Genomic DNA, 18,761 nt, shown 5'->3' with positions numbered 1-18,761 from the left:
GGTCTTATGTTGTGTTAGATAAACCACGGGACATAACCCACATTCACTTGATAGTTATGCAACTTTGGTCCAACCGCACAAACCACAAGATGATGTCATGCAACTAATTAAAATTCCACAAGAACAACTCGCAGATTGGCAGTTGACCAGTCCCAATCCTCAAGATAGTGATGATGGGAGTGGCCAGCGAGTCTAGGGGGGGGGGTAGACTCGCAAGCCGTCACTGTTGCAGGCGAACAGTATAGACTGGTTAAACTCTGTGTAGAGACTCGTGTTGCACAGTCAGCATATCAGATAAGATTCTAAGTGGCTGCGGTTTTCGTGACGTCACTATACTGCATGTGATACTGCATGTGATACGTAGAGTTTTCTAGTGATACGTCACTATCAACGTACACGAGTCTCAACACGGAGTTTGACCAGTCTACTGTTCGCCTGCAACAGTGACGGCTTGCGAGTCTAGGCGGGAGGAGGTATAATTTTATTATGATATAAATTATCAAGAGTAGATAATAGATAAGAGTAAAGTGTTGAACTGCTGTAGTAATCGTGGAACCGCATTTGCCTTGACGTGCGTCATCACTGTCGTCACTATTCAATTAATGAGTGCTGTTAAGTAAACTGTGGTCTGTGGTTTGTAGCACTGTGCAATCACAGCATGTGCGGTTTCTGGGAAGTATTGCTAACATAACTAATTAGTACTGATAACTATCAAGTGATGACGCAGGAGCAGGAAATTGCTGTTACTAGCAGTTCAACACTCTTACTCTTATCTATACTCTTGAAATTATACATGCAGACTATAAACACACATGCGCGTGCATGTACATATGTAGCTCTCCATCCAGTCGATGAGAAGCAACCTCTGCCAGAGCAGCAAGGATACCCTGGTCAACAGCAGCCGGCTTATCCACAGGCAAATTAATGGTGAGGTCATTGCATGATACCGTATTACTAGAATATTTTGCTGGTGAAAAACCTTTGCGAATGAGCCAAATCAGCCGAAAATTTGACCCTTTGCGATCTAACTATATTGCGTTCTGGCAAGGATCGTGTGTATTTACGTAATAATTTAGGTTTTGCGGATTTTATTGTTGCGAATTGATCAACCATTGCAAAGTTCGCAATAATTGTTTGATGCTCGCAAAACATTCGATAGTGCATAATTATTATTACACTGTCGGTCAATGTATTGTATATATATGTTTGTATAGATACTATAATAATTGACGTAATATACACCTTATAATTATTGTTTATATAAAATTATACCTACTGCAGTATGCTAAAAAAATTAATTATTATAATACGAATTTTAGCGAATTTGTAATTAACGCTAAATTATGTACGCGCTAATAATAAAATGCGTTTAAAAAATCAAATTAAAAACACTTTTTTTTTCATGTAATTTTCATGTATTTTTGAGTGTGTGCTAAGCTGTATCTGACTCCAACATACTGTACATCTTTTGACAAATCCGCCAAAATTAGTACCCTATATTAAAAAACAGAGAAAAATCTGAAATCACTATACCCGTCTATAATAGCATAGATTGAAAAGGAAGGATTAGAAACGAAAATGTTTGCGTGAAACACTCCGCGTTATATGGTGTGGCTAAAACTACAAAGGATTATATTAGTCAGCATGCTCATTACCTGTCTTGCTGCCATACAATGTGGTTAAGGATAACTTCATAAGATGTTGTCCTTTTGATCGTGAGCCGAAGTTTATGTTATCAAATGATATCGTGCATCTTATAATTATATAGGCTACGCGACCGTGTAATAAATAAGGAGAGGACTATAATTATGTTATAGTTGTGACACATGCACGAGTGCCACATGGGATATATTGGCTCAGTAGTGACTTAGGCCCGAGGGCCGCAAGCCTCGAGGGAAAAGGCACTACTGAGCCAATATATCCCATGTGCGCAGGAGTGAGCTGTGTAACAACTGATTTGTTGCATTCCTTGTGCATTTCTTTCCGTGTACACATCACTCCTTTTATAGGACAACTAGTTTTAACTACTTGTGGTGGCTGTGGAATGCACCAGACGCATGAAAAACGTTTTCTGCCTACCACTGAATCTGTTTAACAGTGTTATACTATAAAAGGGACCGTTTCAGGCAGAGGAGGTTGGACGCGCGTCATCCACCGTCAGGTTTTATCACGTGCGCTCATAAGAATCTAATTAAAATGGCCGATTAGGCACCATTAGGCACCTCGATGCTCCACTGTTTTGTAGGCTGTACAGAGACACTGCAAGTAGCCAGAAGTGGTCTAGGAGCATTCCCACCGCCCCTCTCACCTTCTCTACACTGCTGAAAAGATTCCAAGATGGAATCTAGACTAGTATTTAGATTTTTTTGACACTTTTCCAATTTTTGTTTAACAGGATTATGATCTATATGAGCAGAGGAGGTCAGAGCACCATTAATCTGTTTCTCTTTAGCGTTCTCTAGCTCTTACTTGCACTGATAAGCTTTTATATTCTCACCTTTGACCTCAAAGGAATTCTATAAAGGTTTATAATTATCACATGACTGAAGGCGTCATGATGATGCGTGTCCAACCTCCTCTGCGTTTCAGGTTACTGGGTGGAGGGTGGGCTTTAGGTAACTTTAGCCATACTATGCCAGTATCTAGCACAGTTCAAGGCTTGACCTGTGCCATATGGCAGATATTGGCACAGTGTTTCCTTTGATCTGCCCACTCAAAATGCAACAAATATAATTATGACTTTATGTACACCCTTGTGTCTATAGGCCTAGGCCTAGCCTCGTTCCCAGGCCGATCCGTCTCTAATTGAACGCTAGGCCTGGTATTGATTGTATCTGGGCGTGGTTGGAATTCGCTCAAACAAGCAAATTCCTGAGCGAATTCCTAAGCGTTTTAATTAATAATAAAGCTAGCTACCTGTGACTCGACTATGGAGACTTCAGTTCTAGAAGGCCTTACTCTCTTGAAGGAACAGGTCCAGGTCCTCAAGCTCCTGTCTGAGGGAAGGGAAGTGTTTGTGTGGTTCCCAACAGGGTATGGCAAGTCTCTCTGCTACCAGTTGCTACCATTTTTGATGGACTACAAGCTTGGTATGACCATGCAGCGCTCCCCTTGTCCATCGAAATCCAGAACTGAAGTATCCATAGTTGAGTCACAGGTAGCTAGCTAGCTTGCTAAAACGCTTAGGAATTCCAACCACGCCCAGATACAATCAATACCAGGCCTATATAGGAGTCAACCTAGCGTTGGAGACGAATCGGCCTGGGAACGAGGCTACCATAGGCCCTGTTAAATTACAAACAAAATTAAGATGTAGACATAAACCAGCACATGCATGCACAACAACACAAGACATAAATTACAATAATTTATGAGTGTATTCTTGTTGACTCCATATAATAATTACACATTGAAGATGAAGGATCAATTCCTCAATAGACCTTATACAAATTGTGTCTTCAGCCATTTTTGCCTTGAGAATATCGTTATGCAAAACTTAATGTAATGATCTTTACCAAAAATAGACAGTGTTGCCCAATTATTAGACACCTTATTCCAAGCATAATTATAGGGCCTACTTGACAATATAATATACCATGCACTAATACGTATCTATACAGCCCCTCCCCCTTACTTTCCTGGACAGCAGCCAACGCAACCTTCACCAGTAAGTACCTGAGTATATATAATTATGCATTCATCTCTATTATAGCATATAGTTATGCCTCGGTGCGCAAGCGAGGTATACAGTAGTGTGTTTGTGTGTCTGTGTATCTGTGTAGACTGCTACAGCTGCTTAAGGATGAATCAAGTGCAAGTAAGAGTTTCTATAGGCTTCTAGTCGGATTTTAATTCGTGGATTTGCAAAATAATGCTTTGTTCTCGATCGAGTTATGGCTTGTTTTGCTTACTTGGAATGCCATTGCAGCCTTTTCAGAAGAGCATGTAGCCAAACTTGTTTACCGAGTGTTACTACTCTACTTAGTAGTTAGCTCTGCACTAGAACGCTAGCTATTGGTAGCTGCAAGAGTGAGGAAGAGAGCTGCAAGGCTCTGCTGATGGCAGCCATTAATTTTAGGCTTGAACTTTTGGCATCGATCGTTTTTAACAGTCATGGTCGATCATTACCCACTCTCTGAGTTTGCATGCAGCAAAATAATTATTGCAAAAATTTTCATCAATATAGTAGCTTTATGTTATGTAGCTTTGGCATCTCCACCGACGCATCAGTACCTATGGTGCTTTCATTATACCCATGCAGCTATAATTATAGTGCGTGCGCAGCAGGGGTAGTATGTATTGCGGTAGAATAGTATCATAGTTTAATTGTCATATGATACGATGCTACAATACAATCAAATATTTCCACCATATGAAAATAACTCGCTCTATACGGTATAGCTTTGACACATCCACCAAAACATCAGCACTCGCGATACTTCCATTTAATTACTAGCCATGCTTGTCCCCACGCCATCTTCATTTCCTATAGTCCTGACAGTCCGTCAGAAGGCTATAAAATATTATTAATTCTCGTGCAGTATCCCCAGCAACAGTTTGCTGCTCAGCAAACCACAAGTAATGTGACGGTAGTACAAAGCCAACCTCAGCCAGTTGTCTACCAGCCTCAAAGATACGCTGGCAGTGCTGGAACTTGTGCTATGGTGTTTGCAATTGTGTTGACATTCTTTGCTTTCTTCTCTGGATGTTTGTGGGCTCTAGTGTGCAGTGTTCCAGCCATTTTGTTTGCTGTCTCGGTAAGAAAGCTATGGAACGCTCAATCCTCAACTCTATTGTCGATGATACAGCAAAACCCTGATATTGTTTTCGCAATAATGTATGTATATACTACATGCATGCATGCTCATCCTATAATCTGCATGTGTTTACCATGTCACATCACACAGATTTGCTGCAGAGGAGGTTGGCCACGTGTCATCAATCATGTGACATTTTTGCTCACATTACCATATAGATACCGTAAAAAAAAGTTGTGGCTACTCTAGCTTGCTTTGCTGAGCTTTTAACACCTGACTAAAACTGTGTCTGCATGTTGTCTGTTGTCTGGCTGGGCCATGATTAGCTAGACTATAGGGTACCGGCTGCATGCATGTAAGGATAGCTTGCACTGTGTATATACTGGCTGGCAAGAACTTAGTAAACCGTGACACTGTATGTACTGATAACTCGCCAGAATATATAGGGATCGCTGGGGATCGGGTTGGTTAATGAAAGCTTTATATTCGAAGTATAGCCAGAGAGATACATATAACTTAATGTTATACCTTCAGTCTCTTCAATGGTGTAGCACCAGCTATAACTAGAAGTTTACATGTGCAAGCTCAGGAAAAAAGTGGTGCACGTGATATCCTGTCCAACCTCCTCTGGATTTGCTGCATAATTATTGTTGTTAACCATTATAATAATATTATTATGTAATTATACGTGCACATGCAGGCCAATAATGCCAGCAGCCGTGGGGAGGTGGAGCGTGCTAGGAGCAACGAGAAAATCTCCATCGGTTGTTCCATTTTTGGGGTCATTTTCGGAGTGTTGGGGTTGGTGGCCATAGTGGGCGGAGTGGTTGCTTGGTACGTCACTGTCGTCTTTTCCTTCTCCAGGTTTAACGGATAGGACCAAAAAAATGCTTCTAAAAATGTATACTATAAATGATATATGCTTTATAATATAGTCAGTGCATATGTGTGAATATTTTTTTAATGAACTTTTACATAATGATATTTTATAGATTTATAGATTGAAGAGTGAATGAACTTAATTGTACATGTATATACATTAATTTTTTGTAGCTATAAATGTGGTTAAAATTGCCATGCTGCATGGGATTATAGATCTTAACATGAGAACTACACTTTGAAAAAGCGACTGTATGCGACATTATTTTTAATGTGCTCAGCGCATTTAATGTTTTTACAGTGATAGCGTAGAAGGGAGAGTTAATTCTCCCCAAACTGACTGTACAATTCGCTGCACCATGACGATGTACTGTATTATCATATGCACCAGCCCTCATTTTTCCGGGGGAGCATGCTCGCGTGCACTAGCTGAAGTACATGCCACGCCCCCCTACAGTTTTCATATGATCCCTGTACTATTTAACACACAGCTGTACATACGAAATTAACAATCACACACAGACCTTATTCTGGATGTGAGTAGAACTTGACAGATAGAATGAACCCCTCACATTGTTCCAGATATTCTATAGTCGAGTAGAAAGAAAGCCAGAAAAGGTAACTCTCAATCAAGGTATCCATATACAGTCTAGTCCTCTATGATTACAACAGAATATATACTGGAGTTTGCAGAATTTTAGCAACACACCAGTAAAAGCGTAGAGCGTTACGCGTTCCTCATATGGATTTTGTGTACATGCACACTGGTCTGTTTTACTACTTAAATGCATGAGCATTTATAAGGATTAGGAACCACAGTGCTCAACACTTTTATTCATGTGTTGCAAATAATTATTCTGCCAACTCCAGTACAAGAGTGCAATTTAATTAGTCTATGAGACTTCCCCCCACAATCCCATGCCACGCCTTATACAATTATTCATGACAGATTGTTTACTGTCCATAATTATGTCATGTTTAGTCTGCATATCGCATGCGGGATACCGGATGCCTTTCAGTTTATAAGTTTTGCAAACTAAAGTCAACTAGTCAAGGATACCAAGAACTCTTCTTTGCATCGAATCAGCAGCCTCACTTGCACAATAATGGCTTATCCTATGCAGTCCAACTACCCACCCCAAGATCCCAGCTCTGGTTATTCTGGCCAGCCATTGACTGCTCCGGCATATCCCTCAGAACCTGCTAAGCAGGTAGATACCCAAGGCTATCCTTGGGGTCAGCCTCAACAGCAGGGATATCCACCTGCACCCTACACACAGCAGCCTGGTTATCCTGTCCAATACCCACCTAAACACGACCCTTCAGGTGAGAGGATCAATATCGATTATAATTATACGTGTAGTGACTGTGCACTCGTACTGTACTACTAGTTATTGAATTAAGACTACTGCAGTATTAATTTTAGATAACCCTGAATTTGGATTTACATGCATGGCACAAAAACTGAATTCTCTAGAATTATAGTGTGTGATAAACAATGCTATAGATCTATAATCTATACGTACATACATGTATACCGTATAGCGGGTATATTTCGAGGGTATAAATTTTCAGGATTTCGCGGATTTTATTTTCGTGGTCTGAGTTCCAGCCTTTTGGCGCATGCGCACATCAACATCATGCAGTGTACCTCCACACCGTTATAGCCTCGAATCCAGGCCTAGCCTATAACGGTGAGGCACGTACCTCTTATTGTCGATAGGTGTGGTCAATAATGCTGAACACGCCTACTATTCAATAAAGATATAAATTTTCGTGGGTATAAATTTTCGCGGTAGAGGCTCAATCCGCGAAAACTGCGAACATTTATACCCTCGAAATATACCCGCTATACGGTAGTGGACGAATTAATCAGATTTCCTAATACTCGTAACAAATCATGCACTCCTGGAAACAGCCATTCAGAATCTGTGTACCGTAATATCTCGATTTAAAGCAACACTTTTTAATAATTACGAAGCCAGAGGTCGCTTCTTTTGGAGGTGGAAAAATTATATTGAAGTTGTGGTGTCGCATATTTAGAGGGTCGCATCTAATTGGAGGTAACTTTACAGAGTCTACTTGCTTCGATTTCAGGCCGCTTAAAAACACTGATTTTCCAGTGAGCTATATACAATCGAGGCTAGGGAGTGGCTACATTTACCTCTATTTAGAACGCGACATTAAAAAATAATTGTCAATGCAGCTATCGCTACTTTTAGAGGTCAAAAAATTGCTGGTGTCGCATATTTGGAGGTCTTACAAGGAAATATGGCCGTTCCTAAATGTGTATACTTCAAAGGAAATAATTATGTCTAAATTCATAGAAGCACCAGTCACAAAGGTTAATTGTGTTATGCGCAACTAACCTCTGCACTTCCTGTACTATAGTCAGCTCATATGATGTTAATGACTTCACTAATGTTGTGTACCTAATTGTGTCATGATGTATCAGTATGTTGAATGTTATCATAAAGTGCATGAGATGTATATTTAATATTGTGTCATAATTATGCATTGCTACAATATCAGTTACTGGCACGTATAGTGTAGGTATAGCGTCAATAACTATTCATTCAGTGCTGCTTCCTGTTTGGGACTGAACTTATGTAATCAATACACATTCCCTGCACACACACACAGCCCCACCCCCACCTTACTGTACACATTCCCTGCACACACACAGCCCCACCACCACCTTACTATACACATTCCCTGCACACACACACAGCCCCACCACCACCTTACTGTACACATTCCCTGCACACACACAGCCCCACCACCACCTTACTATACACAACAACAGCCACCAGTGAGTTCACTTATACACGTTATGCTTACCAACTACAAAGATGCATGTTCATGTAGTGCAACACATGCACAGTTGATGGAACCCATGCAGTATGTGTGGTGTTGCACCTCTTGAAACTGTGTACGTACTATAAGAATATGTCATCCATGAACATGCATGACTAGACTGTCATGTAGATCAATCTTGTTGACAATGTGTGAATAATTTCCCCACTGCATACACACACGCAGCCTCACCCTGTCTATGCCCAACAGCAACAGAGCAACAATGTGGTTGTTATGCAGCAAGCAGCTCCAGTGCTGGTAGTACGTCCAGGCAACTATCAATCAGATGCTGGACAAGGGGCTCTTGTCTTTGCTATCATTATCACTCTATTTGCCCTTGTCTGCGGCTGTTGGTGGAGCATTGTGTGTAGTATACCAGGAATGGTGTTTGCAAGCTCTGTGAGTTGTGTATACTATAATTTAATTATAGCTGATGTTTGTCAAGGTTGCCCGTGTAATTGCAGTCACAATGCCCCTTTTTGAGGTACTATACCGTTTTAGAGTTATAGTGCCACTAACGGACAACACAAGTATAGACTGAGCAGGGTGTCACACCAGGAGGAAGGGGGATATCCCCTCTGACTCAAATCAATTTGCATTCAGTTACCGTATCTGGAGACAAATAGTGAAAATTTGCACCCGCGAAAATTTCTCACATACGGTATTAATACCGTATTATACGGTGGCCCTGAAGGTCACTCCGCAGTTGTGTTCTCAACTTGCACTAGCCTCGTTCCCAGGCCGATCTGTCTCCAATTGAACGCTAGGTCAACTCCTAGGCCTGGTATTGATTGCATCTGGGCGTGGTTGGAATTCGCTCAAACGAGCCTAGGAGTCGACCTAGCGTTCAATTGGAGACGGATCGGCCTGGGAACGAGGCTAAACTTGCACTTGAGCTTCACTAGTTGAGCCTTCGATAAAAGAAAGAGATGGGCGTACAGTTAAGAAAAATTAAGGCCTGGTTTGGGAAATCACGTGATCCACAAGGATTTTTTATGAACATGGGCGATATCTAGCTCACAATCGTGACGTCAGGTACCATTATTAAGCGCATGCGCCTATAGGGAAAAGAGCAGGCCTCTATGCACCAATTATCCGGATGCGCTTATAGAGATTAACCACGCCCATAACAATTTACCGATGTTTCAATGAAACAAATCTCCTCCATTAGCTAGTTCAATCGTTTATTTGCAAGAGGTCATAGTCATATCTGGCAGCAGTAGGAAACTTAACATCTATAAAGAAGTGTGGAAACCATGCAATTGTTGGGCAGAGAACTGTGCAGAAAACCATGCGCCTTCTATCACTTACGGCTTTTGGTCTGCTCACCAGTATAATTATCATGATGCACCTACTTCTCCCTATAGCTCACGCGACTTCCGATACATGCAGGCTCTCTAGGCTCTCCTTTTTCCTAACTCTACCTCTAATTATTCTCTAAGTATTGTGATAAAGAACTGGAGAAGGAGAGCCTGCTTGTACAGTAGAAGGCTGGCCTTTATACAAGAGCCTTTATACGCCCACGGTATAATTACACAGTACATGTAAGTCACTGTATTTGGTCTCACTCTGCTGAAACTGTTATAACTATAGTATATGGATTTTTACTGAGAGAGTGGGCTGAATACAGAGCCTCTGCAATTATGATTTTGTTTGATTTATGTTTTGGTTTGTTTCTTTGCAGGCTACAAATGCTGGTGCTCGTGGTGACCATGAAGGTGTCCGGTCAAACAACAACCTCTCGTATGGATGCACTGTTGGTGCTATAGTTGGAGCTGTTGTTGGTGTGGGGTCTCTGTTTGGGATCGTGTTTGGACTGTCATCTAGTCGAACCTCCTCCTGCTACTCTAGCCGCTATTGCTATTAAATGGGGAGATGCAGCAGGGGAACAAGGGACCCTGAACATTGACAATAATAATATTAACCTGTATTTATACATGTACATTAATTTTTTTTTATGTATACACAACTTTCACCCATTATTTTAATGTAACCCCGAGATCTGCAAAAATTAATTATAAAAAACGCCCACTCCTGAAGCGTTTTTAGATCTGTGCTGATAAAAGGAATAGTCGATCGCGAGTCGCTTGGATACCGAGATTAGTCAAGTTTTTATAAAGTCAATACAAGAACAACTAACTGAACAATAATTGTCTTCACAGATAGATCTATAGCTTCCACAATGGCCTATCCTATGCAGTCCGACTACCCACCCCCAGCCCCCTACCCGTCCAGCTCTGGCTATCCAGAACAACAACCTTCTGGTCCATATCCCACAGATGCTGCTAAACAACAACCTTCTGCTCCATATCCCACAGATGCTGCTAAAAATCCAGAGGCCCAGGGATACCCACCTGCCCCTTACACACAGCAGCCTGGTTATCCTGCAGCCCAGTACCCACCTCAACACGACCCTTCAGGTGAGAGGATTTATTTATTAGCTGTAACTAGCTACTGTAGTGACATTTTGATCCCACATACACAGCAACGTTTTAGCATGGCTCTAAGCATAATTATGAAAAACAATAAAGTATACTTCATGTGGCCTAGAGGGGAAGCTATGGAAGTGTCTGGTTCAGAATTGCATGGCTATTGTACTCAGTACACTTGAGGATTGGCCTGTACCTCACTGTACTGATACGTAACCAACTGAATTCCCTCACGCAATGTGTGTAGTGTGCTACATGACTGTGCGAGTGGGGTGGATTTTCTCTCATGGAGATTTTATGTTGTGCTATAATGAAATTGTTGGGCACAATACACGTAATACTTAATTCCGTTCATATTACTTCATGTGGCCGTCCTGTTTCTGTAAACTGAATCCATGGTGTGTGTGTGTGTAGCCCTGTGTGTGTGTGTGTGTGTGTGTGTGTGTGTGTGTGTGTGTGTGTGTGTGTGTGTGTGTGTGTGTGTGTGTGTGTGTGTGTGTGTGTGTGTGTGTGTGTGTGTGTGTGTGTGTGTGTGTGTGTGTGTGTGTGTGTGTGTGTGTGTGTGTGTGTGTGTGTGTGTGTGTGTGTGTGTGTGTGTGTGTGTGTGTGTGTGTGTGTGTGTGTGTGTGTGTGTGTGTGTGTGTGTGTGTGTGTGTGTGTGTGTGTGTGTGTGTGTGTGTGTGTGTGTGTGTGTGTGTGTGTGTGTGTGTGTGTGTGTGTGTGTGTGTGTGTGTGTGTGTGTGTGTGTGTGTGTGTGTGTGTGTGTGTGTGTGTGGTTAAACAACAACAGTATTCACAGTCAGGAGGTTAGTAGGATGCCTCTTTAGAAGCAATTAGAACTATTTAGCATGTGACTGTGTATTCTGAGATATTGAATTTCTTCCTTTTTTGGGACAAACTATACATTCCAGTGTGTGTGTGTGTGTGTGTGTGTGTGTGTGTGTGTGTGTGTGTGTGTGTGTGTGTGTGTGTGTGTGTGTGTGTGTGTGTGTGTGTGTGTGTGTGTGTGTGTGTGTGTGTGTGTGTGTGTGTGTGTGTGTGTGTGTGTGTGTGTGTGTGTGTGTGTGTGTGTGTGTGTGTGTGTGTGTGTGTGTGTGTGTGTGTGTGTGTGTGTGTGTGTGTGTGTGTGTGTGTGTGTGTGTGTGTGTGTGTGTGTGTGTGTGTGTGTGTGTGTGTGTGTGTGTGTGTGTGTGTGTGTGTGTGTGTGTGTGTGTGTGTGTGTGGTTAAACAACAACAGTATTCACAGTCAGGAGGTTAGTAGGATGCCTATTTAGAAGCAATTAGAACTATTTAGCATGTGACTGTGTATTCTGAGATATTGAATTTCTTCCTTTTTTGGGACAAACACTATACATTCCAACGCCCACACACATACACGCATGCACACGCACACACACAGCTCCACCCCCTCCCTACTATGCAGCACAGCAACAACACACGGTGAGTTCCATATAATCTGTATCAGTTCTGTGATTAGTCGAAATCAAAACCTTGCGCTTTTTCTTCTATCTTTGAGAGCCTTTAATTTGTGTTCAGATTGTCCTACCCTGTATGCTTTATCAGAGGCCGCTCTTGTATAAAGGCCCCACTCAAATAGTAGCCTCCCTACAGCCAATCTTCAGTGCAATAGAAGCCACTCTCAAATAGTAGCCTCAGTGAGCTTTGAGGCTATGTCTCTGCACGTAGCAGCCATATGATACTGGTTATAGCAGCTAACTAGGTTGCAGCTTTTTATAGTGCTTTTAAACTCATGAGTTATTAGAGTTCGAGTTTGTGCAGGTAAAAAGAAAACACCTCTCTCGAATTGTAGCCTCCTCTGCCAGCATTTAGTAGTCGCAGCCTCTGATCAAATAATTTTACGGTATTTCTTAATGCATTCAAAGCTCTCAGCTAGAATAGAAGTGGAAGAGTTGGTATCTTATGTTATACCCCCACCCTAAGCCTGTAATTCGTGTTCAGTTTCAGTTTCAAATAATTGATGCATTCAAATAGCTCTCGGAATTACCCATACACACACACACACACACACACACAGGCGTACCCTCAACAACAACCACAACAGCCCTACGGTCAGCAAGCCTCTAGTAACGTGACGGTGGTACAACATCAACCACAGCCAGTGGTCTATCAGCCTCGTATTAATAATAGTGCTGGACAAGGTGCCATGATGTTTGCACTAGTGCTAACATTTTTTGCTTTGTTCTCTGGATGTTTCTGGGCTCTTGTGTGCACCATTCCAGCCTTACTGCTTGCCAACTCTGTACGTTAGTAGTGTGATAATAATACTGTAACTTTTACCACACTTAAGTTGACTGTAATTGTATAGCCGCATCCAGGATTTTAGGTAAATGAAAAATGTAGGGTAGTCTATATTCGGTATAACAGTACTCCAAACTAGGGGCATGCTCCCCCAGGAAAAATGTTGATATTTGAGATGGTGCAAATGCAGCTCACAAGTTGTCATAATTACAGCAGTACCTGTCATAATAATTATAGTTTTAATGAATCTTATTACGAATTACCCCCCTCGTCCTTCGTCCCCTTCTCAATGTAGCTTTGGGCAGTTTGTTTAGATTGATGTGCTCAAACATACGAAGGCTATTCGATAACTAGGCCGTTGTTTTTCGTGGAAATTGGCTGTTTTGGTAGCTATAAGTCTGCTAAGACCCCCCCCCCCCCCCTTCTCATACACACTTACAGATATACAATGGTCTTACTATTATTCCACCCATCATCACTCCCCCCATGCACAGGCCACAAGCTCTGCTCGTCGTGGGCAACTAGAGAGTGCTCAAAGTAACGAGAAAATCTCCATTGGCTGTTCTATTGCTGCCATTGTGTTTGGAGTGGTTGGAACACTGGCCATAGTCGGAGGAGTGATGGCTTGGTACTTCACGTTATTTTTCAGATTTTGATAACGTTAACAAACTTCCCTACTCATGCCGGATTGTGTTATTAACCTAGTAACGTGATGTAAACGATACAAACAGCGTTTAGTATGTTATGTATAATTATATCTTTTTTTATCACATACTTCATAATTACACCAAACTGTGATGTATAATTATGTTAATCTACTTACTTATTCTATTGAGGGTGATATATGATATGGGCCTGGGAGGGATGTGTTTGCATAATCATTGTGATGTGCAAATATCGTAGCTTATCAAAGTACCACATAGCAGGTAATTATTTCGAGGGTATAACTACATTCATTCGTGGGAGAAATATTTTTGTGGAATAGCTGATATTAATCTGGGTATAATTATAAGCTCTGCACAAGAGCAACTGGAGGAAAAAAAAGAAGAAGGATTACGCCACAAAGCTCTTCAACAGCTTCTTCCTATTGACGACCCTTTCCCTACTTTCCGACTATACCTCGAGGAATAATCTACAATGCTATTACGCATGCGCACATTATGACGGTTAATTACAGCAACTAATAATTATTATTGATCTCTACACTTCAGTTCCATAACTTTCATTGTCTAGTCTAGCTATACTATCAAGTCAACTGAACGCTACAATGTCTGTCACTGTCAACACACCAAATATTCCAAGTAAGACCATCACAATACTATAGCCCATTATCTTTACTTTATATAATTGTTCATAACCTCCCCAATGTTACACTCCTCACACACACACACACACACACACACACACACACACACGCAGATACGTACGCAGCTCAACCTGGCTACCAGCCTGTGTCTACGCAGGAATTTAGCCAACCGCCCCCTCCCCCAGCCTACACTGGGTACCCTCCAGCTGCCCCCCAACCACAGTACTACCAGGTAAGGAGTTGTGTTTTTTTAATCACCTTTTTGTGCTGCTTTTTGAAAATAAAATGTTGATTTAGCAACAGTGACTGACTTTGACTTTCAATGCCTGTACTCATTTCTGTGTACACTATTTACAGCTGCTTACTGTTGGTGTAGCTAAGATGTTATTAAATTGTACAATGTGGTTCGTAATCGAGCATAATAATTATTGTAGCAAACCGAATAGACACAAGTGATACCGAACACGATTATAGTTTCACTACTACTATAATTATACTAAATTACTGTTATATACGTGACTATATAATCATACTCTATATTCGGTGCAATGTTTATTGTTAATGAAACACTACTGTGTTTGTGCTGTCATAAAGCGTATATTATGTATCGTTAGACATAACGGCGCGGTATATATGCATGGTTTGTTTTTCTATATGGGTGCACATCTGTGGGTTTGAGGTTATGTGTACATCCGGTTGCTATGCACTAATATAGACTGAGGGTATTTTTGAGAAACCTAATGCTTTAAAGTGTGTGTGGGTGGTGTCCTTGAGGTGGCCAAAGGAATTCTTATGAATCATTATTTGATTATACTTGCCTGCATGTGTATGTTGGAATGGTTAATATAATTATAATACTACAATTATTCCGTATATTAAGTAATTCTGCTGCCAAATTTACTCAGTCACTGCATGAGGTATTCATGCATGCAGCATAATAATTATTTGTTTAGTCGATCCTAAAATCTCAATTTAAGTACAGCTAGCATTTTTCTATGTCTATATAAGTACAATTATGATTCCATCCCCATCGATGTGCAGCCTCACCCTGGCTACGCTCAACAACAGAGCAGTAACAATGTGGTAGTGGTCCAACAGTCAGCTGCAGTTATCCCTGTGATAGTACGACCAGATGGCTATCAATCAGATGCTGGACAACCTGCTCTTGTTTTTTCAATGATCATCACTATCTTTGCTCTCATCTGTGGCTGTTGGTGGAGCATTGTGTGCAGCATACCGGGAATGGTGTTTGCAACCTCCGTAAGTTTTCCATTTTTAATCCTATTACTGATTCTGTAGAGTACAATTCCTACATATAAATGAGTATAGCGCGAAATGTTCGAAGGGCTAATTTTCGCTGTTTTCGTGGGTTAGCAATCTTACAGACAATTACTATTATCTGCTATAGCGTGCAAAGATTAAAGGCGTGGCTTCCGGTAAGTAGTCAACCTCTCAACGAAATGCTTTTAGAGGCCATTCCACAAAATTTTATTGCTTCGAAAACTTCGCGCTATAATTATACTAATTGTTTGTGCCTCTGCTTTGTACTGAGTTGGAGCATGTAGCTACCGTATAGCGGGTATATAAATTTTCGCGGAATGACCGTCAGAAGGTCAAAAGGTTTTTGTGGATTTCATTTTTTCCTCCTGCATGTTTACATGTTCTGTGGCTACATCACTAATTGACTTGATAGTATTCATAATTCAGTTCATGCATGTACATTGCACTTGCGTATTTTCTTCAGGCAACAAGTGCTGGTATCCGTGGTGACCGTGAGGGTGTCCGTTCAAACAACAACCTTGCCTACGGGTGCACTATTGGTGCTGTTGTTGGAGGTGTTGTGGGTGTGGGGGCTATTGTGGGGCTCGTGTTTGGACTGGGAGCATTCCGAAGAAGCTGCTATGGTAGTTACTGCTATTGAAGATAAGCAGGCTGGTGAACAGAGGGTATTATATGAACATCGAAAATGAGTAATAATAGTTTTGCTATACTTTTGCATTAGTCTGTCGTATAATACTGCATCCAATTAAGAACACACCAAGATTGTTTCGTACCTATACATGTGTATATATACTATAATTAAATTTTGTTTTTTAACATCAAATTGAAATAATGCACTGGTAAATGAGTCAAATGACTATAGTATAGAGTCCATCAATTTTATTTGTTGCGTGGAACGTACATGCACCAGTCACTGTTACGTATAGCTCTTCAATTGTGCTGTTTCGTTATGAGTTGACTGGTGTCACAATGAGGCCCTAACACAAATCATCATAAATTATATGCTGCTTATCAGTAACACAACGAAATTATTCTACCGCAATACGTTCTTGTCACTATCCTGAGCTGTACGATTTAATTAGGCAGTGCATGATCATGCGAACATCATGAGAACATTTTTTCACAAAACAAAAATTACCTGCTAACCTATAGACAACTCAGTGAACTCACCACAGTATATAGCCTCGATTCCAGGCTGGGATCGAGGCTACACAGTATAGTACCGTACGGGTGGAAAATTTCGAGGGTGTAAATTTTCATATTCTGGAAAATTTCGCGGGTAGTACATTTTGTGGGGTGTGGCACTATCTCGCATGTGTATACGAAGCCTTCCACGGGTTGTGTTCTGCAGCCACCCACGAAAAACGCGAAATTAAAACACCTCGAAATTTTCTACCTGTACGGTATTGTCAAAATGATGATTCGAATGTAGAGCCAGGGTAGCCTCGAGGGGTTAGTTGATTTGTTGACGTCATCAGTCATCACGGTCATGCATGCACGCATGCGCTAAGTTTGTTTACTTGGGGTGAGGTCACAAACAGCTTAGCTAGCTATAATATTATTATTTTATGTAAAAAGCAACACAAAACCGAATAAATGCAAAGATGTCTTCCGGAGGATTCTTCACAGGCAAGTTATCTAGTTACTATAACACACCGGATTATTATAATTATTACAACATTTTTATTTTGTTTTTGCAATGCTCTGAGGCTAAGCTTTACAACTCCACTCCCCCCCCCCCCCCCCCGACCCCCTCTCCACACGTACACACACAACACACAGCCACTGGTGGTGGCTATGCAGTGACTCCTGGCTACCAAGCAGTAAACACAAAGGGCTTTGACTCTCCTCCTGCGTATGCTCCTAACCCCAGTGCACCCTCTCCCAATGGTCAGCCAGCTCCTCAATATCCTGGCAACCAAGTGCCTCCCTACTACTATCCACAAGCACCCAGAGGGCCTCCACAACAAGTTAATGACTGCTATATATAAATTATGTATACTGTTACAATAGTTGGGCGTGCATGGCGCAGGAGATCGGGTTGCAAACTTATCTGAGATTTGTTCTGATTTGTTCTGCAATCTGATAGGGTGCCCTATAATTATAGTGGCGGCAGAACAAATCCAAGATAAACTTGCAACCCTACCAACTATAAGCATTCAATATACATTGTACACTTACATCGAAATGCTTAATGCATGCTATAAAAAATTATAGATCTCCTTCCCTAAACTGCCATAACATTCTTCCCAAACACAGCAGTATGCCCAGTATCCCCAAGCAGGCTATGTTCAACAACAGAGCAGTAACAACGTGGTGGTCGTCCAACAGTCAGCTGCATTTCCAGTGGTAGTACGACCAGATGGCTATCAACCAGAGGCTGGACAAGCTGCTCTTGTCTTTGCTATGATCATCACTATCTTTTCTCTCATCTTTGGTTGTTGGTGGAGCGTTGTGTGCAGCATACCAGGGATTGTGTTTGCAAACTCTGTGAGTTACTTTGTCTAAGATAAGGATCACGAATTTGAGCTTTCTTCATACTATATACATCACGCAATTTTTAATAGTTTAGTCCACTACAGTACGGATGTCTATGTTTTTACCGGCAGGCTACGAGTGCTGGTATCCATGGCAACCATGAGGGGGTCCGTTCAAACAACCACCTCTCCTATGGGTGCACTATTGGAGCTATTGTTGGAGCTATCGTGGGTGTGGGGGCTATTGTGGGGCTCGTGTTTGGGCTAACAAATACAACCCTGCTATTATAACTACTATAATTATATACTACTGCTACTAAGGAGCAAGGGAACAGTGAACTATAATGATTGAACATTAAACTTTTGACTCGGAATGCCTATGAATATATTATTCTCTTAACTATTTAATATGTGATCTTGATCCCTTTTACTGCTCATGAGTATTATACATGCATGACATTGGGATTCTGTTGGGAACTATAATTATGCATGCTTATAGATTGCAATGAGCAGTAC

The 18,761-nt window shown here is 41.3% G+C and overlaps 4 protein-coding genes and 1 long non-coding RNA gene across 10 annotated transcripts in view; 4 read left to right on the top strand and 1 right to left on the bottom strand.

Annotated features, from left to right (window-relative positions):
* The window catches only part of LOC135338516 (calcium-binding protein P-like), an 11,222-nt gene extending 678 nt beyond the window's left edge, over positions 1–10,544 (top strand). The window contains exons 2-8 of one of the 4 annotated variants that reach the window (XM_064534682.1): positions 849–922; positions 3,620–3,667; positions 4,542–4,757; positions 5,458–6,962; positions 8,411–8,448; positions 8,679–8,891; positions 10,177–10,544. In XM_064534682.1, the coding sequence (XP_064390752.1) occupies positions 849–922; positions 3,620–3,667; positions 4,542–4,757; positions 5,458–5,634 (515 nt within the window). In that variant the 3' untranslated portion in view covers positions 5,635–6,962; positions 8,411–8,448; positions 8,679–8,891; positions 10,177–10,544. Of the gene's footprint in view, positions 1–836; positions 928–3,619; positions 3,668–4,541; positions 4,758–5,457; positions 6,963–8,410; positions 8,449–8,678; positions 8,892–10,176 lie in introns of all 4 variants that reach the window. The other 3 variants (XM_064534681.1, XM_064534684.1, XM_064534683.1) reach the window with 3 other exon arrangements.
* Positions 10,545–10,638: 94 nt separating this feature from the next.
* Positions 10,639–13,999, top strand: LOC135338517 (cell death-inducing p53-target protein 1 homolog). Of its 2 annotated transcripts, XM_064534686.1 has the most exons (5): positions 10,639–10,750; positions 10,790–10,912; positions 12,322–12,362; positions 12,958–13,182; positions 13,676–13,999. In XM_064534686.1, the coding sequence occupies exons 1-5, from the start codon at positions 10,675–10,677 to the stop codon at positions 13,835–13,837; spliced, it is 627 nt and encodes a 208-aa protein (XP_064390756.1). In that variant the 5' UTR covers positions 10,639–10,674; the 3' UTR covers positions 13,838–13,999. The 2 variants fall into 2 exon arrangements, with proteins under 2 accessions (XP_064390756.1, XP_064390755.1); XM_064534685.1 differs by having other exon boundaries at positions 10,675–10,912.
* A 334-nt stretch (positions 14,000–14,333) lies between these two features.
* On the top strand, positions 14,334–16,591 carry LOC135338527 (uncharacterized). Its single transcript, XM_064534700.1, has 4 exons — positions 14,334–14,482; positions 14,601–14,719; positions 15,529–15,747; positions 16,232–16,591. The coding sequence occupies exons 1-4, from the start codon at positions 14,449–14,451 to the stop codon at positions 16,406–16,408; spliced, it is 549 nt and encodes a 182-aa protein (XP_064390770.1). The 5' UTR covers positions 14,334–14,448; the 3' UTR covers positions 16,409–16,591.
* LOC135338668 (uncharacterized) lies at positions 16,295–17,183 on the bottom strand. Its single transcript, XR_010395714.1, has 2 exons — positions 16,939–17,183; positions 16,295–16,745 (listed from the first exon to the last, which is right to left on the bottom strand). It is a non-coding gene; the product is annotated as an uncharacterized LOC135338668 (long non-coding RNA).
* Positions 17,184–17,277: 94 nt separating this feature from the next.
* LOC135338523 (uncharacterized) lies at positions 17,278–18,673 on the top strand. 2 transcript variants are annotated; one of them, XM_064534697.1, is made up of 4 exons: positions 17,278–17,397; positions 17,551–17,738; positions 18,031–18,258; positions 18,378–18,673. In XM_064534697.1, exons 1-4 carry the CDS (start codon positions 17,373–17,375, stop codon positions 18,534–18,536), a joined length of 600 nt encoding a protein of 199 aa, XP_064390767.1. In that variant the 5' UTR covers positions 17,278–17,372; the 3' UTR covers positions 18,537–18,673. The 2 variants fall into 2 exon arrangements, with proteins under 2 accessions (XP_064390767.1, XP_064390766.1); XM_064534696.1 differs by having other exon boundaries at positions 18,028–18,258.
* The last annotated feature ends 88 nt before the right edge of the window (positions 18,674–18,761 follow it).

The sequence above is a fragment of the Halichondria panicea genome, chromosome 7 (assembly GCF_963675165.1).
Source record: "Halichondria panicea chromosome 7, odHalPani1.1, whole genome shotgun sequence".
Lineage (NCBI taxonomy): Eukaryota > Metazoa > Porifera > Demospongiae > Suberitida > Halichondriidae > Halichondria > Halichondria panicea.
Note: the sequence above shows the minus strand (reverse complement) of the source record. Positions and strands in the feature narration are given on the sequence as shown.